This window comes from Nicotiana tabacum, chromosome 15 (genome assembly GCF_000715075.1).
Source record: "Nicotiana tabacum cultivar K326 chromosome 15, ASM71507v2, whole genome shotgun sequence".
Lineage (NCBI taxonomy): Eukaryota > Viridiplantae > Streptophyta > Magnoliopsida > Solanales > Solanaceae > Nicotiana > Nicotiana tabacum.
In genome coordinates, this window is record NC_134094.1 from 14,213,904 (window position 1) to 14,240,006 (window position 26,103).

The window sequence follows — 26,103 nt, forward strand, 5'->3', positions numbered from 1 at the left end:
GCAACTAAGAAAAAGAAGCAGAGGAGAAGCATTCGTCTGAAGTTACCTATATACTAGGTACTAATTGGACCTTTGAAAAAAGTGAGTACATGTTACATGAAATGTTTACTAAGGTTTGTGAACTTCAGTCTCTTCTCTAATATACTTATGCTAACAATAGTACCTTTGTTGTATGAACGAGGAGGTAGATGCTATTGCAAAATTACTGCAAGTACACAGGCTACTAGGAATGAAACCACTAGAGTCACTGCTGTTCACACTTGAGCAAAGACGACTCACCTAAAGTTCACACTTGAGCAAAGATGATTCGCCTGCAGTTCACACTTAGCAAAGACAACTGACTTTGAAGCGGAACATGATCATAAAGTCTGGGAAAGTTCCATTTACCAACTCAAGTTACACGATAACATAATGTTCTGCCTCTTTTAAAGGAAGGAAAAGTGACATATTTATAAGTGGTCTTAGTAAACTACTCTACTAGCAGAATAGCTAGTTTACATGTTAGTAACACTTGTAGCTAGAGAAAGCTATTCTTCATCTTCCTGGTTGTCATCTGAGGCAAGAAGATGATTTAAAGCGACTTTTGCCTTCTTCGTTTCTTTTGATTTCTCGTTGGTTTCATGTTCGTCACCCTTTCTCTTGAGGGATTCATCTTTCTCAGCCTCTATTTCTCCTTCCTCAGTTGCAACAGCTTTGCCATCAGAGCCCTCTATCTTCTCCTGCGAGGATGACTGTGATTCGGATTCAACCCTGTTTTCTTCAACATTTCCAGCTTCTTTGGAAAGTGCAGTTACAGGTTGACGTAAAATGGAGGAGAGTTCTTCATTGCTTGCAAGATTAATGGGGGTTTTCCCGGCCTTGTTTTTGGTATTAACATTTGCACCTTTCTTCAGCAAATACTTGACGAGTTCCAGGTGAGATCCTTGGGCAGCATAATGAAGGGGCGTCATACCCTTGCGATTGCATGATTTGATGGACACTCCAGAACTAACCAGAAACCTAACAACCTCCAAGTGACCCTTTTGAGCGGCAAAGTGAATTGCACCCATGTCATCCATAGCAGCAGCACCCACGTCGGCTTTGTTCCTGCAGAGATAATCCACTATCTGGGCATGCCCAGACCATGCTGCTAGATGGAGCCTGAAGTCCATTTAAAAAATTCATTAACAAGGAAAAAAGATATTAGAAGTTACCGGAGCAATGACTTCACTCACTTGAGAGTGGAAAACCCCGGAAAAAAATCGGCAATTTGGGGGGTGGGGGGAGGGAGAAAAAAAGAACACACAGAGAGGGACGTCCATAACTAGCCATATTATGGTATATTGACGTCATGCGGGGGCAGAAGCTCAGGAGGAAAGATATTGAAAAGTGAAACACAAAAGGGGCTCCCTTCATATCAATTTCAGAATTTGTTCATTGATGTAGTGGTTGATTGAAATATCTAGAGAAAAAAGAAAATGACAAATGAGATAATCCACAAAGGTCTGGTAATGTAAGTGTTGATGACCGTGGTGAGAACAAAATAAGATACAGCAGGGACTTAAGGAAATAAAGCAATCTTATAAAACAACCATATGCATCCATCCTTCGCATGTACAGACAAATGAATTTACTGACCCTATTCAATTTTCACTTTCATTTATTCTAATGATAATGGGAGTATCCAAGCAAACTTGCACACACTTTGATTGTTCCATTGAATACCTACATCCTCCTACTAGTACATCTGTACATGTAGTATTCAGGTTTCAATAACGAGTCATTCAGTTTGACATTCCAATGTGCATTTCTTTTTTTTTCTTCCTATTATCTCACACGTCTTGCAAAACTTATGCAGAGGGAGACAATCAGCTCATAGCCAGCAACAAGAAATACTTGGAATTATCTATGATGCATATTCTTCGTGACTCAAAGGTAGATCTTTCAGACATGACAGCATAATAATGTGGAGAGTGGATGCTACAAAGCCAAAAAATATATAACATTAGCCACACAATAGATTTAGAACATTGGTTTACATGTAAGAGATAAACCCAAGTGTTAAGATACACCGCTTAACACTCAAACATATGTCAGAGTTTAGGTAATGAAAGCAACACAAATGAAGACCAAACCTTAGAAATTATTTACTGGAAGTCTGGAACTAGCATCCCAGTAGGTAATGAAAGCAGCATTTCGACAGGTGCAATGCCCTTGAAGTAATTCTTACAGCTAAAAGCATGGTAGGAGAGAAGAAAATGTGTAGGATGTATGAGCAGAAACTGTGAAAGCTTAAGCCCCCCCAACCCCCCGTTCAAATTTTTGGATAAGTTTGTTTGTTAAATAGCATATTTCAAACACATCAATTTAGTGTTTTAGAATGGATACTTGGATGAAACATCAATTATGGTAAAAAGGGATGTGAATCATCTCTAATACTGGTTAGAAGTATTAACTAGACTTTAAAACGATATGCAGATATCTATGAATCCTCTCAGAGTTGAATATATACATTCTGAATAACATTCACCCACCAGCTTAGACAAAACTGTGTGTCAATGATGTAGCAAAACGGAAGTCCTTTAACACAAATAAAGCAACATGTTTAAAAGGAAACAAAGTATACAGTGGGTAAATAGAATCAAAAAAGCCTCAAAAAGTAAAATACAACAACAACTGCATCCCCCAAGCAAGCTGGAGTCAGCCATATGAATCCTCACTGACCATGTCATTCTATTTAAGCTCCTCTAAGCACAAAAAAAAATGTAGCATTTTAGTATCACTTGCGGAACTGGTGGATTTACATCCTTGTTAGTTGGAAATACGAGATTTAGTTAACTCACAAACGGTTAATCAGGCAAGCAATTAGTCCCATCATATATCAAAATTTAGCTAATAATTCAGTAGTAATGAATTTATGTAGTTTTCTCATCACTTATCACCTCAGTTACCTAGAGGCCCTATATGCAGTTTAATTTTCAACTATATATAGTTCGATAGGCAAAAGATGTGCTGCTGCCACAAAGCAACATTTGCCATTTAGCTCCAAAGTACTTTCCAATATTTAACTTTCTATTTATTTATGCAGGAGCATGTAAACGACAGGTTCAACCAACCCAGCATTTTTCACATAAAGTATAGACATAAATGTGAAAATCACTAAAGTTTCAAAAAGAAAATCACATTTTGAACCCATAAACCGATTCAATGGTAAAAACTAAAAACCTAATAGTGCAGTTCTAGAAATACCCACTATCAAAAATCTTTTACTTCATATATTCGACAAATTATTTCTGAACCCTATAAATAAAATCTTAGATGTTTCAGCAACAAATTACACCCACATAGTAAATTCCCACCTTCAACTAGCAATTTTAACAAAACCACAATTGTTTAAGACTAATTTTAGCTAAACAAAGGCATGTAAATAGTAAAAATTAATTGATAGTAGTAAATTTTAAAGTTGAAGAAGTAAATGAAAAGAAAGCATACGGGGTGCGAGAGTGTTTATCTCTGGAGTTGACGGCTAAAGGATTGGTACTGCATATTGTTTGAACGGCGGTTAGGTCGCCAGATCGAGCCGCCGCATGTAATTCCTCGTTTCTGTCTGTTGATTGTTTCTTTGGGTTCCCCATTTTCTTCTTCTTCTTCTACTATGTGAAGTTTGAGAATGTTCGAATTTGGGAATTGAAGGTGAAATTTGTTACTTTTCCCTGTGCTTGGTGTTTAATATTGTGGAGTAAAGCACAATAAGAAAAGTAAGCTAACCAATTAGGTAGAGCAAATTATACTATATTGAAAATGCTTTGCATATTTTTCTTTTTTGTGTGATAAAAGGAGTTGTAATTTAGGTGTTGAAGAGAAATATTTACGAATTAATTTAGATAAGTCTATGTGAATTTTGCTAGTATAACTTTGTCTTAAAAATAATTTAATTGAGACAATTCCCTTAATAATATAGACATATATGAATCACGTTCCGAACAATGGCTATAGATTACAGTAAATTAAAATTTAGGTATACATATATATGGTTAATTATACTAAATATTCATATAAAATAATTTAGTTTCGGATATTTCCTTTGTATTTCGAAATCAAATACTAATACCCCTTATACTATGAAAATCTTACACTTACATCCCAGGTGTATCCGTAACTAAAAAGACAAACTAAATTTTAAATGAAAAGTTTCTATGTACTTTTTAAATTGAAATTTATGAAAGAAGACAGATATTTTAGTTGAAATTTATTATTTATGCCTTTAGTTAAAAAATAATTAAATATTCTTTGAAATATGTATCTTTTGAAACTCTAAAATAGGAATGAGCACAACTTAGGCGTTGAAGAGAAATATTTACAAATAAATCTTGAAAATGATGAAAAATATATATTATGAAAATATTAAATCTGTCTGTGTGAACTTTGCAAAGTATAACTTTGTCCTAAAAATAATTTATTTGAGACTATCCTCTTAATAATAGACATAGACAATAATGGACATATATGACTCATGTTCTCAATAATGGTTAAATGAGAAACAAAGACGTATGGACTACGCTATATTAAAGGGAAACTATTAGGTATGTCATTTATAAATAGCTTATTATAAAAATTGATGAATTCATAAGATATTACTAATATTAGCCAATTAACTATTGTAGCCAATGAAGGTCAAATTTTTGCTTTCTTTTTAGTGGGTCTTATTAGAGTATATTGGGTACATCTTAAGGAACTTGAATCTCACTTTTGGAATGATTTGGTGGAGTTCTGAGATGGTTTGAATTGAAAATTCAAAGTAAAAGATGAACATGAAAAAAATAATATATATCACACCATGTATTATTTGTGTATTACACATATATCATATTTGTATCAAATGTGTAACACATGTATCCATGCATACCTGTGTATGTGATACATGTGTCGCAAAATTTTTTTTTGAACTCTATTATATTTTAACTACGAATTTTGCTACCAAATCAATCCAAATCACCTCCAATCTTCCTCAAATTTTATACATTGATTCATCTATACGTTTTCAATAAATTTTAACCATATCCATTGAAAAAAAGTCCTATTTGCTTAGATTTTTGGAATCTTGTATATTATTTTTTTTGTATTTCATCAACTTGTTTGTTACCTTATCCATTAATTCCCTTTCCGTCTTGTATCTAATGTTGCTGATCACGCTTAAAATTATGGAAGGAGATCTTTGCGTGTGATTGTTGAGGAGAAAGAACTTTATTTATTTATTTTTTTTAATTTTTATACGTGTTTGACTAGTTTTGGTAAGTCTATGATTAATGGCTAGAGGTTGATAGTTAGGACTTATTTGGGATATTTATGTAAAATTTCTTATATTAAAATTTCTACACTAATATTAGTGGTATAAAAATATTTGTAGAATAAATTATTTAAAAATCGAAGCATTCTGCCATTCATTGCTTAACTAATATCCTCTTTGGCCAAGTTTCTCCAAGGTTAATTTTTTTTAAGAGTGTTTGATCAACCTTTTAGAAAAAAATACTTATGAGTAGAAGAAGAAGAAGAAGCAACTTTGGAGAAGCATAAAAAAGGTAATTTCTCTCTCGAAACACTTTTTTGAAAAGTATTTTTGAGAAAAATATACTTAGAAGCACTTTCTTACAATTTGGCTAATCACAATTGCTGCTCATAAGTCCTTTTCAAATTAATTAGACAAACACAAACTATTTATTATCAAAAGTACTTATGAGAAAAACGTTTTTGATAAAAAATACTTTTCAAAATAAGTTGATTTTAAAAGTTCGAGCAAATAGGCTATAAGTTTAGCTAACGATTATACTCACATATGAAACATTAATAACTTTAACCTAGTTAAAAAAAATATTTTTCTAATCTAACACATTAAAAACAATTGGCCAAATACATAGACAGCCCATTAAACTTGGCCCAATTTTTTATTTTGGTACCCTAACTCAATCTTGTTCTATTTTGGCCCTCCAACCTCATTTTCTTATGTTTCACTTTAACACAAAAGCTCACTAGATTCAGAGTGTGAGTTGCCTCACCCTGTAGGCGCGTGATGGAGATTTTTTTGGGCAAATTTCCTTCTCGGCTAAATACATATACAACCCATTGAACTTGGCTCAATTTTTTATTTTGGCACTCTATCTCAACCTTGTTCCATTTTGGCCCTCCAACTCTATTTCTTATGTTTCATTTTAACATGAAAGCTGACTAGTCATATAGTGTGAATTGGCTCACATGATAGGCGCGCGAGGCAGATTGTTTATGGCAAAATTCCTTCTCCAACAGTAATAAAATAATCGTTGTCCCCATTTTTAATCCCCCAACTTCCTTCCCCCATATTTCATCTTCATTATTTCCTTCCCCATTTACTGTTTATCTGAAAACCGATCAATTTCAGTCGATTTTTAAAAAAATAAATTTTGCGGGACAATAAAAGAGTTTTCTACATTTTTGCGCCAAAAAAAACGACCGAAGTTGGTCGGTTTCATAAAAAAATATTAAAAAATAAAATATTTTGAAATTAATTTTATGTTTTGTGAAACATGTATGCATGCATATCCTGAAATACCCACAAATTTCATAAACTTCTGAACCGCTAAACTTTTGAAACTGCGAACTTTCGAAACCGTAAACTTTATAATTTCTAAACCCGTAAACTTCCAAACACATAAAAGCTCCAAACTCATAATTTTGGAACTTGTAAAATTTCGAACCTATAAATCGAAAGATGAAAAAACTAAAAATTAAAAATATATAAAAAAATATATTTTTTTCCCCAGGGGAGGGGTGCAGAAAAACGAAAAAAATAAAAATTTGAAATTACAAAAAAAAAAGTAAAAAAATATTTTTTTGGGTGGGTGGGTGTGGGGGGGGGGGAGGGGGTGGATTAAACCCAGCTGACAAGGATAAAAAAACAGGTATCCAAATCTAATTGGATGGTTGTTGCACATTAGTATTTACCCGTTTGACAAGGATGAACAACATTTAATTCGATATTTATTACACCTCAGATTTGTGTATACACACACGCTATATTTTTTTGCATTGGTTTCAGTTTTTGTGTTAAAATGAAACATAATAAGTAGAGTTGGAGGGCCAAAATGGAACAAGCTTGAGATAGAGGGCCAAAATAAAAAATGAGACCAAATTGAATGGGATGTATATGTATTTGGCCAAGCAAGTATGTATACACGTTGTATTTTTACGTCGGATAAAAGTTTTTGTGTTAAAGTGAAACATAAGAAATGAGGTTGGACAACCAAAATGGAATATGATTGAGTTAGAGTGCTAAAATAAAAAATTGAGCCAAATTTAACGGGCTGTCTATATGTATTTGGCCGAAACAATTTGTTTGCTTACTTTCCAAGTCTTCTGTATTTCTTATATATTCCTTTTTCTGTTCCGAAAATCTCATTTACAAAAATATAAATTTCTTTTTCATCTCATAAAATTACTATTCCACCTAATTAGTGAAAAGTTGACCCATTTAACCGTTTCAAAACCGATCCAATTTGTATAAATGGGTCAGACATAACCCATTTAGTTATTCTACAATCATTTTAGAAGTTGTTTGCAAACAGCAACATTTCTCGAATTTCCACAGCATTATGGTGAGTTTGTGCTTCTTGTATCTTCTATAAATTTTTCTGACTTAGACAATAATTACTGCTTGTAATTCGAAGTGAAATTCTATATCTGTTTATTCAATTCATCGCGAAGTATGTTTCGCTACAGTTTTCCAAATTCCAATGTTCTTTTTCCATTTTTTTCACCGTATGTGTAGTGAGAGTTTCACCAATGTGTAATGGTGCACAGGAAATTGGTTTAATTTTCTAATTTTTGATTTTTTCGATGGTTTATAGAGTGATTCTCTAATTCCATTTGGTGAATGAATAAGAATTTTATTAGTAAAGCATACAAGAAATGCAATTCAGTTAAAAAATACCCCCCCTTTGTAAACAAAAAAAAGAGTAACTTTATACATTTTGAATTAAATAGAGCTGAAATTTGGTCCATCTTATGGTGTACTTACTTGCTTTGTGGAGATGTTACTAATGTTTTTCTTCTTCTTTTTTTTTTGTAAATTTTTTTAATTCTACAAAGGTGAGGGGAAGGGAAAATTGGGGACAGAGAGGGGATTACAAGGTGGGTAAGTCCTCCACCAATAAGGTGGAAGTTCAGTTGCCAAACAACTAAGCGCGTGTGTACTTTTTTACTAGTTGCTACTGTTTTGATTGCGTGAGTGCACGTTTTTTTTGTGGGCAATATGAAATGATTATTGATTAAAAAATAAATATTGGATTTGATTCTTCTCTGGACCAGTCCAGTTGGAGACACTATATTGTTCCTTTCCAAAGATGATGTTATGGTACCGATTAGTGCAGTGTTCAATGTAATTACAACAACAATAACAACCCAGTGGAATCCCATAAGTGGGGTTTGGTCTGAGGTAGTGTGTATGCAGACCTTACCCCTACTCCGGAGGAGTAGAGAGGTTGCTTCCAATAGACCCTCGGCTCACGATGATGGAAAGAGACAGTGGAGCAGTAACATCAAAGGAAGTCAGAAAGATAACACCAACAACGTAATAACCAAAAAATAGAAAGAAAAGCAATAACAATAAACAATAACAATGGCACAGTACTACAAACACAATAAAAGTAATAAGGACACAACAAGAGCCACTAGCATCCTGAGACAACACTTTCAAACTAGCCTTCTACAACTAGAGGCGGATCTAGGATTTTTGTAACATGGGTGCACCACTAAAGAAAGGAGAAAAAAAAAAGTATTCTGTGTGAATTGATCCCTGCTCCTCTAGGTAAATAACTCAGTACATAACTAAGTGCACCATTTAGCCTCTTTGGAGCATGGGTACCAACAGACAATATTAGATCAATTCTAGAAAATAGAGAGACCATGAGTTCACGTGCCCCATAAAATGGGCTATAAATTCACCCCCGCCTACAACCTAATCTGCAACCCTAATGAAGTAATATGGACACAACATGAGCTACTAGCAGCCTAAGACAAAACACTATCAGACTAGCCTACTACCTCCTAACCTACAACCTTAATGCCCTATCAAGGGCCATATCCTCGGAAATCTAAAGCCGCACCATGTTCTACCTGATCACCTATCTCCAATACTTCTTACGCCGCACTTTACTAGTGTTCAATGTAATTAAGATTGTGAAAAAGGAGGGAGTCGACAAGTTGGATCCTTTCGTGCTACTCAAGCTTCATTGCAAAGTTAAGCTTGTTCTCTCTGCTATGGTGAACTAATACCTTATTTGTATACTGAAGCGTCTGCTTATCTTGGAGAAAATTCTTATCTCGGGTTTAGATGAAGAAGGAAATTAGGGTTTGAAGATTTTATGAAATGAACCAGGTTTGTGTTGAAGGATGGTGAAGAATAGAGCCTTTAATTATATGTAGTTGGAGGACTTATAAAAAAGAGAGAAATAAAAAGGAGAGGTTGGAGTATTAAAATTGACTCCAAATTACATAAAGTTTTACGTTTTCACAATATGGTGATAAACGAGCCTTCTGTCTAAGTGAAATGGTAGTAAAAGCTAACAGTTTCTACTGTGTGTGATTTCTGTATAGAGAGTGAGGACGTCAATTCTTGAAGAGTTTTTTCATCTGGAAAAGAACATATTATCCAAGAATCATGTGTATCCTTTGTGTTATTATAGTAGAAAGAAGGAACCATGACAAGGGGGCGACTAACTCCCAAAATTGGTTGAGAGAAAGTAACTTGCTTCATGTTCTAGTTGGAGTAGCTCATTTGTCCCTTGGTCGGGTACTTGGAAAATATCGAACCTCTTTCCTACTTCTGTCCTTTTACCTATTGAGCATAAGAGCTCAAGTTTCTTCATATTGACTGGTTATTGCATGTCTTGACATCTGTGGAGTCTTTGTGTAAGAATATTGCTGTATATTAGGTCCATTGAGTTTCCTAGTGATGAATTGTGTGTGGACATCTTGGGAGTGTTGAAAGCTGGTGGAGTAGTTGTACTAATCATAAATTCTCAATTTGCTCCAAGTGGTAGGCAGTAAAATCTCCGTTTATGCCTTTTTGCTGTCTGTATTATGATGGGAGTGCTAACTCTTCTATTCATCTTTTAATTCTGTATAGCAGGTAAACTCCACATTTGAGCGCGAGTTGTTTTTGGCAGGATTCTTGGACACACAGTTATCTGAAGCTGACCGCTCTTTTGTGGTTAGTAATTTCACCCATGAGTCTGGTATCCTGCTTTTTTCTTTTCCTCCACATCAGCCCCCTGCGTCTTCTTAAATGAAAATCCTCTCCTTTTGTTGAGATTTGAGTGAAGTGAACCATTTTGTTTTTGCATTTTAGTGCTTTTTACAGAATAGAGAACCTTTGCTTCTCTTTGATCTTTCTTAGACTGTTATATGCCTTATGTCAGGAATTTAAGTTTGCATTGCATTATCATTATTTATGTGGATATTATAAAGTGTCATATAAGCACTTAATCTAGGTTATTTAAGTTTATTGAGTTTTCAACTACTTTATTATGATTTTTTCCTAGGGGAACTTCTTGAATATGGTCTGCTATGTTTCCTGTTTTTGCTGTCTGCTGCTTTTTTCAGTTATAAATATAGCAGGGAAAAATAAAATATATGTCACTATGTATTGTGAAACCTAAGTTTTAAGAACATCCTACTCAAACTTTGAAGCATGGATGGATCTTTAGGATTTCCCATCCTGATGTATCAGTAATGTGCTCATTAACAATAATGTCTCTATCATTAGGTATTAACCTATAGAGGAGATCAACAAATTATCCTTTAACCTCCTTAACTTTCTGTTTTCTGTCATATAAGATGGACGCGAGCCTTATAGGTAGAGGCAAAACTAATTAAGACTGAGCATACGTGGCACACAAAGTCGTTTTCTCATAATCTGATGGTCTCACAGACAGGAATTGATGAACTTTTTAAGAGTGATAAATTTTGAGACAGGTTTTTAGAGGAATTGTGAAAGCAAAGATAAAATAACCGGCTGTCTAACTTAGGAATAAATGTTCGGCTTCAAACTCTGCGACGAACTAAAGCCTGAGATTTGGAGAAGGGTAGAGGAGTCAGGAGAGGACCCATTGTCCACCGATTTTTGAACTTTGTGCCATTGGCTCCGGAGGATTTCTCGGCTATAAAAAAAAAACTTGTAGTGGACTGTTTTGTGGGCTGTTTCGTGTTGTTTTTGGGCTGTCTATTTTGCTACTGTTTAATGGAGTTTTGGAGGAGAAATGGTGTGGAGAAACACCACATAATGGCGAAATGGTGGATTAGTCATTTTTTGTAACATTTTCGGGGTGTTTGACACTACTATAACTGTCGTTTTGGGTATGACGTGATTGGGGTGTGTTGAGCTGTTGTAAGCTAAATATAACATGGATTTCGACTTGAATCCACTGTAGGAGGTAATTATATTGTGTTCTTGCATGTGCTTATGGTTATCTTGATGTTGATTAACTTTAAGTTAAATGGATAAGCTAGACATGAACTAGTGAATAAAGTTGCTAATTGAGGATAATTGGAGTTGTGGATTGTTTTCTTTGTTATAAATATATGGTATAAGGCTGGAATAATTGATGAATGACTTCATTATCATGTTAATGATACTGTTAAGTTAAATTAAGAAGTCTATAAGGGATGATATGGGTTATACATGTTTCAATCGGAGCTTGCCGCTCGTCGTGAAGTAGTTGTGACTTGTGTCTTTATATGGTGTCTTGTTATTGATAATTATGTATTGTTGAATTGCTCTGGTCATTGTTGTTGGTATATGGTATTGGAGGAGACTCTTGTTACAAGAGCTATGGAATTTGTTACAGGAATTAATGAGGATAACTGAAGGATATTTTGAGTGGTGCCTCCACTTTCTTGCCATCATTTTTCGCAGGGTGTTGGTATTGTTTGTGTAATATTCTTTGCAACAATGCTTAGCTACCGGGAGTTAATTTATATACCGTGGCTTGGCCGTGACAAGAGGCAGATGTAGCCTTTTAACTACGAGTTCACCTAAACCCAAGTTTTTGTGACACAGAGTATATATACATTATGTGGAAACCTACTCAAATTTCAATAAATATTAGATCTGAACCTATAATTTTAATATTACAATGATTTCAGTGCTAAGAATCTTAAAGGTTGAATACATCAAGTTTAAATCGTAGATCCACCTCCGCTGTGACAGTATTAAAATATATGCCATACCATATGCTGTCAAAAGGCACCTCAATTACTTTTAACCATACGCCAAAAATAAGAAAAGAAGAAAAAAAAATCAAAATTTTACTTCTGTATTCTTGTTTCGTGTTCATCACATGTGCGTAGTTTATGGATTTCAGCCAAATCTTTTCAGCATATAGTTACATGTTATTTGGGGCCCCAGGTGAAGGTTCCCTGCATTGACGTCCCCTACAACTGTTTATGTCAGAAGACATGAAGAGGACTTACACCATTACAATGATAGGCTGCCTTTTTAAGTCATGAGCTGATGTTACATGGCCCTTCATTATGCTTGATTTTGGATGCATTACTGATTACCAGAGGCAAAATCTGTCAGCCTAGTTTGTGACTTTTCAGAGCGTATGCCACTTTTGTGTATGCACTGTACAGTCGTTTCAGGCCGGCAATTGCTGTTATTTTATATGAATTCTTCGTTTGCAGTGACATCTGTATAGAACGGATTGATATGGGTGTGAGTACATTAGACGAACTCTTCAAAATACACTAACAATTAGCAAAATGAAACTTGACTTACCCATGCCGAATACTTACAGCCGTATTGACTCGTACAACATAGATTTGCAATCTTTTGGATCCGCACTCTAGCCATTTCTTTCTGGAAATTATCCACCTTGTATAAAATTGTCGAGAGCCACACCTTTGACTCCTTTGTTTAGTTTAATATTAAAGTGCCTCCAGCTCTTGTGGGCAAGAAGCTGTGTGCTCCTACCAATTTCTCTATTTACTAAAAAGAAAAAGAAAAAAAAACATGTAATTTTGTGTTTCGGGATATCTCACCGATCACAACTTATATAGTACTGTATTTACATCTTTTCATCATGTAACATTAGGCGCCTAAAAATCGCAAATCAAGAACCTTGTACAATATCATTACTATTTATGTTGCTGGAGTTTATTTTAATGGAAGTCTGAAATTGGTATTTATAAATAATTTCTTATAGTTGTGAGTTGCCGCGATGATAACGTGAATCGCCTGCTAAAATATAGTTGTTTTATGTTTGATCTATGAGTTTGTGACAACTTTTGACTTCCCTTATGTGTGGAATTGGTTGCATTACACATTTCCTATAGTACAATCTTTTGTTATTTTTCTTTCAAAATTTTTTCTAAGATTCTCGAGGCTAGAGCAAATGGAATCAAATATTAGAAATGATATAATTCGATTAGATGATCTCCATGACTCAAATGTGTTGGGAGTGTGTCACGACCCAATTTCCCTCCGTAGGATGTCGTGACGGCACCTAGTCTCTAAGACTAGGTAAACCTAACACTTACTAAATAATTAGAAGAATTCAACCATCAAATGAAAAATACGAGATAAAAATCTTATACAAATTACAATTCCCAAAACCGGTAGTACAAGTCATAAGCTCTATTGAATTTGCTAGAAAATCCCTAAATACAACAATTCAACAGTACAATGAAAATATCATAAGGTGACTCCGAGGCATGCGAACGTGACGACAGGTTTACCTTGAGTCTCCACAGCTCGACCAGCCAGCTAATAATCAACAACAACCGAGGCACCTGGATCTAAACAAAAATGTACAGAAGTGTAGTATGAGTACACCACAACGGTACCCACTAAGTATCAAGACTAACCTTGGTGGAGTAGTGATGAGGGACAATCAAGACACCTACCGGACTAAACAACCTGAACAAGTGTGTAGATGAACTAACAGAGAAATAATGTTAATATAAAGCGAAGCAGGATAAGGAATACAAGACAATATTTGCAATGATACACTAGTAACAACAATATTCAACATGAAACAGTTAGGTAATAATGTTGTAGAGTAAATAATCACAGTCTAAGTCCGGGGAACCCAAATAAAGGGGAAACCAACAACAACTCAATAAGAATAACCGCTTTCACACCAGATCTGTTCAAGCATTTTCCCAATTCATGAACCCTAATCACTTGGCATCTTGTGCCCACATTACAACTCATAATCGCACGGACGACTCATGTGCCAATAGAACAATCCTCACACAGAAGGCAAGAAGACAAGAGTACGTATAATGGTTAATGTTGTCAGGACTCACATTTTAAAACTGATATGGGTGATTTAACTACGTGCATGCTTGTGCAAGTGTTCTACCATAATTCCAATCAACAAATAAGATTAGAGTCAATGAATGGCACATAAGCAACGATCACCACAAAATGTACGGTGTAACAGAAGCAGCAATGAAATTTGAAGCAGCGACCAACACAACAAGATCACAGAGCTGAGCAAATAGTGCAACACAGAGGAAAAAAATTAATATTATGCTAAGGAAAACAACAATCAAAAACAAGTGCACAGAAAAGGGGAAATGACAACAAGAGCACTCCCGAGGTACCGCCTCGTAGTCTCAAATCGTAAAATGAATCACAACTTTCCTTATATCACCGCGGGAGCCTTTATATTTAGTTATTTGAAAATCATTTTTCCGAAATAGCATCCCACGTTTTAGCCCACCTTATCACACCGCATGGTTTCTAGTAGTCCCCCTGCTAGCCATGCGTTTCAAGCCCACCTTATCTCACCACATGCGTTTCAAACCTTATACCACCGCATGCGTATCAATAACAACAACACGGCAGAAACCTCGTGCAACACAATAACAACCATGCAGTTGTATTGTGCAAATACAATAACAACCGCACGGCAGAAACTCCGTGCAAACACATAACAATTTTCTCAACAAAATGCGTATGCCAAAATCATAACAACTCAAATAAATGACTTTCACCATCTGTGCCCACATGTCACAACATGTCCTCAAAACAATTTCAATATCACAACCACGTATAGCCCTCGGCCCAACAACACGGAATACAACAACAACAACAACAATAACACGAGAATACGACAAGTAAATCAACACAGGAACTTTATAACATAAAAAAACGGAAGAACGAACTCACAGAGAAAGAAACCACAGAGAAATAATAGTCTCGACAAGAATAGTTTAACAAGGGAGAGGTAATGTGTAACGGTGATTCCACGAAAGTGCAATTCGACAACAAGAGAGATAGCATGAATCAATGACCCCAAATAAGAATACGTCAACAATGAAAGGGGTAACAAATTTCCGTTAAGGTTAAGCAATTAGGGAATAGATAATAATGATTTCAGTTAAGGTTTCAGCAATTACGGAAAGATAACAATGATTTCAACTAAGGTTAAGCAATTACAGAAAGATAGCATGACGATAAAAGAGGCAACAACTTCAGTTAAGGCACATAAGAGTCTAATCGGCAATAAGGGTAGAACATGAAGCAATTAATTCCAATTAAGACACGTAAGGGTAAATTTAGTAAATGAGAAATTTAACATGACAAAAAAACTTTATATTTAATGGACACAAGAACCTAATAGCACTAGACGGTCAAATTTTTACAAATAAGTTCGAGCACGTACTCGTCACCTCGCGTACTCGGCCTTCACATGACAGAATTAGCAGAAAAGACTCGAATCCTAAGGGGTAGTTCCCCCCACAAAGTTAAGCAAGATACTTACCTTAGAGAAGCTAGACCGTTATTCTAAACTGATCTTCTCGCGTGAAACAATCTCCGGACAACTCAAATCTAACCAAAATAACTTCAATTCATAAATAAAACTTATATAAAACAATTCCGGATAATAAAGTTTGGATTTTTAATTAAAACTATAAAGTCAACCCAAAAGTCGCCCGCACCTCGGAACCCGATAAGATTCACAAAACCCGAACACCCATTCTGATAACAGTTCAAACATACCAAAATTAACAATTTTCGACAACAATTCGACCTCCAAATCTTCATTTTACATTTTGAAAGATTTTTACAAATTTTTCCCAAATTTCCAACTCAATTCACTAATTAAATGATGAAAATAGCAATGGATTCATGAAATATAACAAGATTCGGGTAGAGAACACTTACCCCAATGAGTTGCTTGAAAAACCACGAAAAATCTCCCAAAACCGAGGTCTCCAATTCCAAAAATGAATAAATCCTCAAAAACCCTCGACAATATAGAGTTTGCCCAGGCCTGATCGCACCTGCGACATAATTAGCCGCTTTTGCGGCATTGCTTTTGCGACAAATGAACCGCGCATGCGAAGCCCACTGACCAGCTTCCCTCTCACACCTGCGTACATTCTTCCGCTTCTGCGGAACCGCATGTGCTCATGCCCAAATCGCTTCTACGCTCCAGCTCGCCTATGCGTCCAATATTTCACTTCTGCGGAGCCGCAGATGTGCACTAATTTCCGCATATGTGAAGACTGCCAAGCCTAGTCTTTCTCGCTTCTGCGCCTTCATCTTCGCACCTGCGGACCTTCGCACCTGCGACCATCGCACCTGCACCCAGTGGTCCGCAGGTGCAACCACACCAGAACTCAGCTCAAACCAGCCTCACCCAAAAATGCTCCAACTGATCCGAAGCTCGTCCGAAACTCACCCGAGCCCCTCGGGACCCCGTCCGAATATACCAACAAGTACTATAATATACACAGACCCGCTAGAGGTCTCAAATCACATCAAACAACGTCGAAACTACAAATCGCACCACGACTCGAATCTATAAATTTTCAAATCTTCTAACTTCTAAAATTCGCGCCGAAACATATCAAATCAACCCGGAATGTCGCCGAAGTTTTTGCATGCAAGTTCCAAATGACATAACGGAGCTAATCCAACTCTCGGAATCGCATTCCGACCCCGATATCACCAAGGTCAACCCTCGGTCAAACCTCTCAACCTTCCAAAACTTCAACTTTCCAATTTTCGCCGAAATGCGCCAAATTGCCCTACGAACTTCCAGATCCAAATTCGGACATACGCCTAAGTCCGAAACCACCATACGAAGCTATTGAAACCATAAAAATTTCATTCCGGAATCGTTTGCTCAAAGGTCAAACTCCGGTCAACTCTTTTCATTTAAGCTTCAAAAATAGGAGTTGTTCTTTCAATTAAATCCCGAATCATCTGAAAATCAATCTCGACCACACACGCAAGTCATAATACACATTACAAAGCTTCTCGAGACCTTAAGCCGTCGAATGGGGTGCTAATTCCCAAAACGACCGATTGGGTCGTTACAGAATGTGAACCAATCTCACATTGATAGTTGAACTTGAAGGGAAAAAGAAGTTTAGGTGTAGAGATATTCTTAAATGGTTTCAGACCTGTTGTGAAAAAATGTGTTGCCGGTCCAAGGCGATTAGTATCACAGATGTTAAGAGTGTCTTTGTGCTGGTATGAGGTCCAATAAATTGGTATCATAGCCAATGGTTCGCTGGAGCGAGCATGAACATATGGCAGATGTGCGGACCCAGTTGGTTGGAACACTTGGACCCGTTGGAGATGCGCACGAGGAGAAGTCTGTGGGATATGATGAGCACAAAAATACTCGACAATGTGGTTGGCACATATTGAATTTCCAGATTAACCTGTCAGTTTTGGTGGCTGGCTATGTGGTTCTAGGTTTGAGGGGCCCTTCTATCTCTGATGATGGGACAAGCAGAATTTAGTTCGAGGGGAAGATTTGACAGGAATGCGAACAATGTGTCACACCATTTAAAAATATCCCTATATCTTAAATATAAGTTCTTTTTCTTTTCTACTATCAATGTGACTTTATTCACAACTCAATATATACTGTCATTTCGCTTATGAGATTTCTCTTTTAGTGTTGGGAAGGGAGACGATACACCCTTCTTCTCCCCTCACTCCGGATGGATATGGTATGAGAGCTTGTACTTATTAGAGGGAAGCTTTGACAGTAGGACATTGTTTTGTCGAAGTCACAAGACTGAGTTATTGTAGATAAACTCTTCGGAATATGTACAACTACTACAGCTGTTCAAAACACCCATCTTCTGTCTCACGCTCTTTAGTTCATGCTTATCAACATTCAATATTTCCAGGACTGACGTCAGGATTTAGTTCACCTTTCTTGTTTAATACATTCCAAATTCCATCCACTCATAATAAAAAGAAGTAACGAATTTGGAAGGTAGTATAGAAAGTGGAAAAGTTAGAAAAGAAAATTTCCTAAAACGGAAGAAAACCTAGAGAAGTATTCTCAGCTGTAAAATCCTGTCCGTTCCACCTTTGCATGGGAACAAAAAGAAAACGCATGCATAATCATCCATGATAATTGCAACTACAAACATGATAATTGATTGCTTTTGACAAGTACTAGTGAACTTCCCATGTACATAGAGACTTAGGAGAAAATAAATTCCTCCATTAAAGCTCATTTTCTGCTTCCTCGACTATAAATACTACCCCTAAACCATAATCAAACAAATCAAAGCTCATTTCTCTTCCAAATCAGTCCCATTTTCCCAAAATGTCACACTGCCCTGCAGAAAAGAAGATCATGAAAATCAGCCAAGCAGCTTCCAGAAAAGGTTGCATGCGAGGCAAAGGTGGCCCAGAAAATGCTAGCTGCACCTACAAGGGTGTTCGCCAACGTACATGGGGAAAATGGGTGGCCGAAATCCGTGAGCCCAACCGTGGCCCTCGCCTTTGGCTCGGTACTTTTGAGACTTCTCACGATGCTGCTGTGGCTTATGATGCTGTTGCGCGTAAACTTTATGGTGATAATGCCAAGCTCAATTTTCCTCATCTGAACACCAAGAACCAAGCCCCAAATTCAACTGGCTCTAGCAGCTCGACATACTGTAATGGAGTTCCAGAGACTGTGAATATGGTGAATGAATCTTTGTTCTTCAGCAATGATTCCAGAAGCAGCTGCTACTCTGCGGGGCAAGCTTCATTTCCATTACCGGACAACAGAAAAGTTGAAGATGATAACAATGATGAAGGTGTAGGATTTGGTGGAATGTGGGAAGATTTAAATGTGAACTTGCCGGAGATTGATGACTCCTCCATCTGGGCAGAGGCAAAAGCCACAACTTTATTCCAGGCAGTGAACGAACCAGGAATGTTTGCTGGCAACCTAGGCGATGGGATTGAATATCCTCCCTGGTATTCTTAAGCATTTAAAATGCACTTGTACATCTATAGGTATTAGCTAAGCTGTCACTTAGTTGTGTATTGGAAACCTAAAGGTTTGCTATCTAAGATCCTTAGTGATGTGATCTTGTTTGGTGTGTTTATAAGTATAGGGATGAACTAATGTTAGACTACTGTGTTAAGCAAATTAAGAGAAAAAAGTAGAAAACAGAAGAATATCTATATATGACTAGATCTACTATTTAGTAGTTTGCCCGTGTCTTCTTCCTCTCCTTTTCTTGGACTTTTTTAGCTCATGCACAAGCTATGATCTTTCTTAAGAGAAACTATATTAAATAACCTACATTTGTGTGAAGAAATTTAACAGTGCTCTAAACATTGGCGTTTATATCAGCACTGTTACCTAATTATGTCTGACTAAGATCAGTGTTGCTCAAGTATATCGATGTGCATTGTATTTTTAACTTCACTGTTTGTGTAACTTCATTTGTTTTGGCTAAGGCCAGTGTTTCTTTTCTCTCTTTTTAAATAGGCTGGGGATGAAGGAGGGCTTATGAATTATCACGTTGATTATGTAGTATGTACCCTGTTTCATTTTTTCTGTCTTTGCTAGAAATGTCTTCTGTATTTTATAACTGATTATTCCTTGTGAATGTGGTATCAAAGTCTTGCTCTTCCTCATTTTCCTTCTAAACTATTGATTCCTCATTTGTCATCACCTTCTCCTATTTCGTGCACAATTGTTTTCTAAATTTTTGATTGACATTTCAGACAAACTCTACTGACGGAATTGGAGAGGTGTATAACACAATCGATCTAATAGTTCTTATATACCACGCGGCTGTTATGGTCAACACTATGAATGTTGAAGGACAAGGAAGAATATATACCTTTGGAAGAGGGTAGGGAAGAAAGAATTATGTATTATGGTTTTGCCTTATTAAACCTGACAGTATATTGAGCATGAATCTATGATTATGAGATGTCTTCACTCTTACTCTTTTTCCTTTTTAACTTTGATTCCTGATTTACTACATCATCTGACTATCATTTTCTCTTATTTCTTGCACAATTGTTTTCTTTTGTATTTGTAACTGATAGTTCATAAGCGCTACTGACAGGATAGGAAAGTCTATTATGCAATCAATCTAATAGTTTTTATGTACCACGTGGATTATCAATGTTGTAGGGGAAAGAAGAATGGCTTCAAAAGAGGGTATGGAAGAAAGAAAAAATTTCATTACATGAGTGTGTTATAATTCTTATTCTTAGATTTCTATTACTATATGGTATTTCTTCTGCTTTGGGCTTTTTATTATCTTGCTGTTATCGTTTTCTTTTAAAACTGCTGTGATTTTGCTTTTCTTGAGCCAATGGTCTATCTTGTGCCTCTCTATCTGCACAAGATAGGGGTAAGATCCGCATACACATTACCCTTCCCAGACTCCACTTGTCGGATTATACTAGATATGTTATTGTTGTTGAGTTTGTATTACAAAACCAAATGTAGTACCAGAGGAAGAAACGAAAAAGCGAACATGCTGGTAGGAGGGGAAATAAGAACAACAATGACAAAGGCACATGTACAGATAAAAGAGGTTTGTAGGATATGAATCTATGGTGATATCTTATTCTTGGTTAAATTTTCCCTTGACTATTGATTCATGATTTATCATATACATCTAAGCTGTCAATTTCTTTTTCTATTTTTCACGTAATTATTAACAGTTCAGACAAACTCTACCGACAAGACAAGAAAAATCTATTACGCAATCAATCTAATAGTTTAATATACCGCGTGGCAATTATCACCATTATGAATTTTGGTTTCTAAAGGGGATAGGGAAGAAATAAGGATGTATTATGAGTTTGCCTTATAAACACTAATGGTAATACCAGAGGAAGCAATGGAAAAGACATAAGACGTGTTAATAGGAGGAAAAATAAGAACAAGGAAGAATAAGGCAAGGATAAGAAAATGATATATGTATTTGGAAGGTGAAGTTGAGAGGTGTAATAAGAAGAAAAAAATTGTACATGAAAAAGATAAAATAGGCATACATGTTAGAATCAATGATGATGAGATATCTTACTCCTTTCTTACCCCTTTGAACTATTGATTCTTGACTTGCTATATACTATCAGTTCTTTTATATTTCTTGCATATATGTTTTCTGTCTGGTGTGGCCTTAGATTCCGCTGTCCCTTTCTTCTTCACTAAGAAAGAGTCTCGACTGACCCAATATTGACTTATTACAGTTCAGACAAATTCTACCGACAACGGGAAAAAACTATTACTCAATCAATATAATAGTTTCTATACACCACATGGTCAGCGGCGGAGCCAGCCTTTCGGCCTTCGTTTCGGCGCTTTAGTCTAAACTTTATATTTATTTTAAGAAATTTATTGAATATGTAAAATTCCAAACGCATAAGCTTCATTTTCTGACTCTACCGCTACACATGGCAATACTATCATTTATCACCAATACGAATATTGAAGAACAAAGGACAGTGACTAGGTTTGGAAAGGAAGACTTGCTAAACCCAGAATTGATTCCAACCGGTTAAAGATGCAACACTAATCACTACCGGAAAATGGGCTTCCCTGAGAAGTGTTAACAGTAAAAATTTATTCCTACTGTGTAATTTACACGAAACTAATGAATGTAAAAAACGTATTTTTGATAAACATTGTATTCTTTTAAATGCTAAAGTTAAATTACTTGGTTTGATATAAAACTCGGGTGAAGATAAGAATGTCTCAGTGATAACTATGTGAAAGCATAGAAATAAACCTTCCTTTTCTGGAAAGTATTGCATATTTTACCTGTTTTATTAAATGACTGGCAGTGTTGATATCTCCCAGTGAATTACTAATTACTAATATTGATTATCTTTATATGCAGTTGAATTTTCTCTAGAAGGGATAAAAAAGAAAAAAGAAAGAAAAAAGAAAAAAGGGGTAAAGGAAACCGATTCGTCCTTATTAAAAGAAAGTTAAATACAAAATGTAACGCAAACATTTAGAAAGGAGGAAAACGTACATGAAAAATAATGAAGAAGATTATTGAACATAGAGGTTTTTTACGTGTTTTTAATTTATTTTTTATAACACCGATATGATATACGAGTAATTGTTAGATACACAAGTTAGTTATGATAGATAGAGATATTAATATACTTACGTTCAAACTTTTTCTATCATGACGTTAGGATTTACTTCATTTTTTGTTTAATACATTCCAGATTTATCTACATAGAAAAAAGAAGAAGAAAGTAACGCGTTTGGAGGGGAGTGTAGAAAGTGGAGTTAGAAAAGAAAAACTCCCCAAAATAAATCGAGAGAAATATTTTGAGCTGTAAATTACGAACATGAAATTGATTGTCTGTGATTAGTATTAGTAAACTTTCCATGTACATACACACGTAGGAGAAACTAATTCCTCCATTAAAGCTAGTTTTCTGCTTACTCAAATATAAATACTACCCCAAACCATATAGAACAACTCAAAACTCAAACTCTTTTCCAAATCAGTTTTGTTTTCCCAAAATGTTGAAGACCAAAGACGAATAGCTTTGGAAGAAGGTACGAAAGAAGATATATCATATATGAAGACTAGCCACTAGACACGTGTATTGCACTTATGTCTCACGTTAATTATATATTAGACGTTTTCGTATTAGTTGAAGAACAAAAAGCTAAAAGGAATAAAACCTCCTTTTTGAAAAAAAAAAATTATATATATTTTTCATTTTGCTACATGATCTTGGTAAAGGAAAACTTATTTAACCTCACAAAGAAAAGAGAAATCAAGAAGTAATACAAATATGTTTTAAAGAGAGAGGAGACAATACACATGAAAATAATGAGATGACTCTTTTGTTTTTATACCGGAAGAGAACCATGCATTATCCATATCTAATATCTCTTGACAAGTATTAGTGAACTTTCTTTGTATATAAAAACATATTAGAAACTAGTTTCCTCTATAAATCTCATTGTCTGCTTCCTCAACTACAAATACTACCTCTACACCATATTGAACAATTGAAAACTCAATTCTTTTCCAAATCAGTCTTATTTTCCCAAAATATCACACTGCTCTTCATGGGAACAAAGAAGGAAAAATAAATTAACGAATTTAATGATAGTGTAGAAAGTGAAAAAGTTAGAAAAGAAAAATTCTTTAAAAAGAAGAAAACTTAAAGAATATTCTGAGATGTAAATTGCTACCTTTGCATGGGAACATAAAATAAATATACACGCATAAGTGCTAATGTAAAACTAAATAGAAACATGATCTTTGATTGTTCTTATAGTAATAAAAAGAGGAATTAGCTATGAACTTCGTTGCTAATATATTTCTCAATCGCTCGTAGCTAACATAATTTTTAAAAATCTCTTGCTAGTCCGTCGCTAACTAGGATTAGCAACGAATTTTACTGTTTAATTAGCTGTAGAATTTATCCGTCGCTAATCCGGTTTTTAGTATTGCTAGCAAATACTAGTGAACTTCTCATGGGATAGACACACGTATCAGAGACCAACTTCCTACGTTAAAGCTCTTTTTACTTTCAAACTGTTGGTTTCTCATGTATATGTCATTATTATCTCTTATTCTTGCCAATTTTTTTTATGTATTTATAATTAACAGTTCAGATAAACTATAGTGACAGAACTAGAAAAATTTATATATTTATATACCACATCGCCATTATCATCATTATAATTGCCGAAGGCCAAAAAAGTAGCTTCATAAGAGGGTAGGAAAGAAGATTTATCTTATATAAATGCTAGTCATTCAACATGTACATTGCACGTATATGTCACGTTAGTTATATCGAATTTTATATCAAGAATAAAAATTGAAGAATTTTTTTTAAAGGAATAAAACTTCCTTTTTTCGAAATATAGCATTTTCTTTTGGAGGAAATTATTGCATTTACTTCATCTTTTTTGTTTAATACATTCTCGATTCATCCACTCTGAAGAAAAAAAAAAGTAACAAATTGGAGGGTAGTGTAGAAAGTGAAAAAGTCAGAAAAGAAAAATTCCTAAAAAGACGAAAATCTAAATAAGTATTATGAGTTGTAAAACCTTGTCCGTTCTTAGCCACCTTTGCATAAAGACAACAAGAAAACGCATGCATAAGCATTAAAGCATTCGTTTTAGTTGTAACTACAAATATGGATACATAACTCTAGATTGCTTTAGATAAAGTTTAGTAAACTTCCCATATATATACATCGACACATAGGAATACCAGCCACCTATCTTGGAACTTCCAATTTCAATCGAAGTATATAAATTCATAAATAGATTAATATGTATAGTCACTTCGGTGGTGCTCGACCTTTCTCAAAAGTATCTAGAAATTAAATTCATGTATTGAAACTTATGTGTACTTTCTCAACTACAAATGCTACCTCTAAACCATATTAAATAACTCAAAACTTAATTCTCTTTCAAATCAGCCCTACTCTCTCAAAATTTCACACTGCTATACGGAAAAGAAAACAAAGAAATCACTCAAGCAACTTCAAAAAAAAGGTTAAAAGCGAGACAAAAATGCCCCTGAAAATGCTAGTTGCACCTACAAGGGCATTATGAAAGCTAAAGTCTAAAGACAAATAACTTTGGGAAAAAGTAAAAAAGAAAGATATATCGTATATAAAGAGTAGTCATTGGACACGTACGTTGCACGTGGTCTCACAACAGTTTATTAAAAATTTCATATTAAGAACAATAATTGAAGTACAAAAAGTTAAAAGGAATAGTACCATCGCTTTTTGGAAAATATTACATATTTTTTTCCGTTTTCCTACATGAATTTGATAATGTAATTTATCTTACTAAACTACTAATACTAATAACTATTCTAGCAGTTAAATTTTCTATTGCAAGGACTAATAGAAATTGGTGAACGAAAATCTATTTGACATCACAAAGGAAAGACAATTTAAGAAATAACACAAATATTTTTTTTAAAAAAAAGACACGTGCATTGCACTTTTGTCACACGTCAATTATTATAAATACTTATCTCCCTTGACTTTTTTTCACACTGGCATAAGGATTTACCCTTTTTTTGTGTGTAATACATTACTGATTCATCCACTCAGAAGAAAAAGAAAATAACGAGTTTGGAGGATGGTATAGAAAGTGGAATAGTTAGAAAAGAAATATTTCTAAAAGGAAGAAAACCTAAAAACTATTCTGAGCTGTAAAACCCTGTCCGTTCTTCGCCATCTTTAGACGGGAACAAAAAGAAAATACATGTATAAGCATTCATGTTAATTGCAATTATAAACATGATCATTGATTGCTTTTAGTTATAGAAAAATATTATTTTGTGTGTTAATTTATATTTAATTAAAGATGTTATTCTTTACAACTTGCAAATGAATATAATTTTTTTTTGTCATATACCATCATGAGGGATAAATTTGTTTTCTTATTAACATATTTTAATCCGTTTTTAGGCATTTTTGTTATTCATTTTTTATAACTTCGATATGATATATGAACAATTGTTAGATACACAATTTAGTTATGATAGATAGAGATATTAATAAGATATATTTATAATAATTATTAGTTGGACACGTGCATTGCACGTTTATCGCACGTCAATTACTACGAATACTAAATTCATCTTTTTCTTCCACTGACATCAGAATTTACTTTTTTTTTTTAATACATTCCAGATTCATCCACTTAGAAGAAAAAGTAAGTAACAAAAGAACTCCCAAAAAAATAAAAATCGAAAGAAGTATTCTAAGAAGTAAATTACAAACATGAAATTGATTCTCTATGACTAGTATTAGTAAACTTCCCATGTACGTATGAGAAACCAAATTCCTCCATT

General features: G+C 34.9%; 2 protein-coding genes and 1 long non-coding RNA gene across 4 annotated transcripts; 2 read left to right on the plus strand and 1 right to left on the minus strand.

The window, feature by feature from the left end:
* Positions 1–356: 356 nt before the first annotated feature.
* On the minus strand, positions 357–3,784 carry LOC107781338 (uncharacterized). The gene is made up of 2 exons (XM_016602026.2): positions 3,472–3,784; positions 357–1,140 (listed from the first exon to the last, which is right to left on the minus strand). Exons 1-2 carry the CDS (start codon positions 3,612–3,614, stop codon positions 528–530), a joined length of 756 nt encoding a protein of 251 aa, XP_016457512.1. The 5' UTR covers positions 3,615–3,784; the 3' UTR covers positions 357–527.
* A 3,604-nt stretch (positions 3,785–7,388) lies between these two features.
* LOC142169416 (uncharacterized) lies at positions 7,389–20,291 on the plus strand. Of its 2 annotated transcripts, none has more exons than XR_012699145.1 (3): positions 7,389–7,604; positions 10,139–10,219; positions 20,003–20,291. It is a non-coding gene; the product is annotated as an uncharacterized LOC142169416 (long non-coding RNA). The 2 variants fall into 2 exon arrangements; XR_012699144.1 differs by having other exon boundaries at positions 7,390–7,604; positions 10,136–10,219.
* On the plus strand, positions 10,251–19,757 carry LOC142169415 (dehydration-responsive element-binding protein 2D-like). The gene has a single exon (XM_075230609.1). It carries the CDS (start codon positions 18,603–18,605, stop codon positions 19,251–19,253), a length of 651 nt encoding a protein of 216 aa, XP_075086710.1. The 5' UTR covers positions 10,251–18,602; the 3' UTR covers positions 19,254–19,757.
* Positions 20,292–26,103: the final 5,812 nt, after the last annotated feature.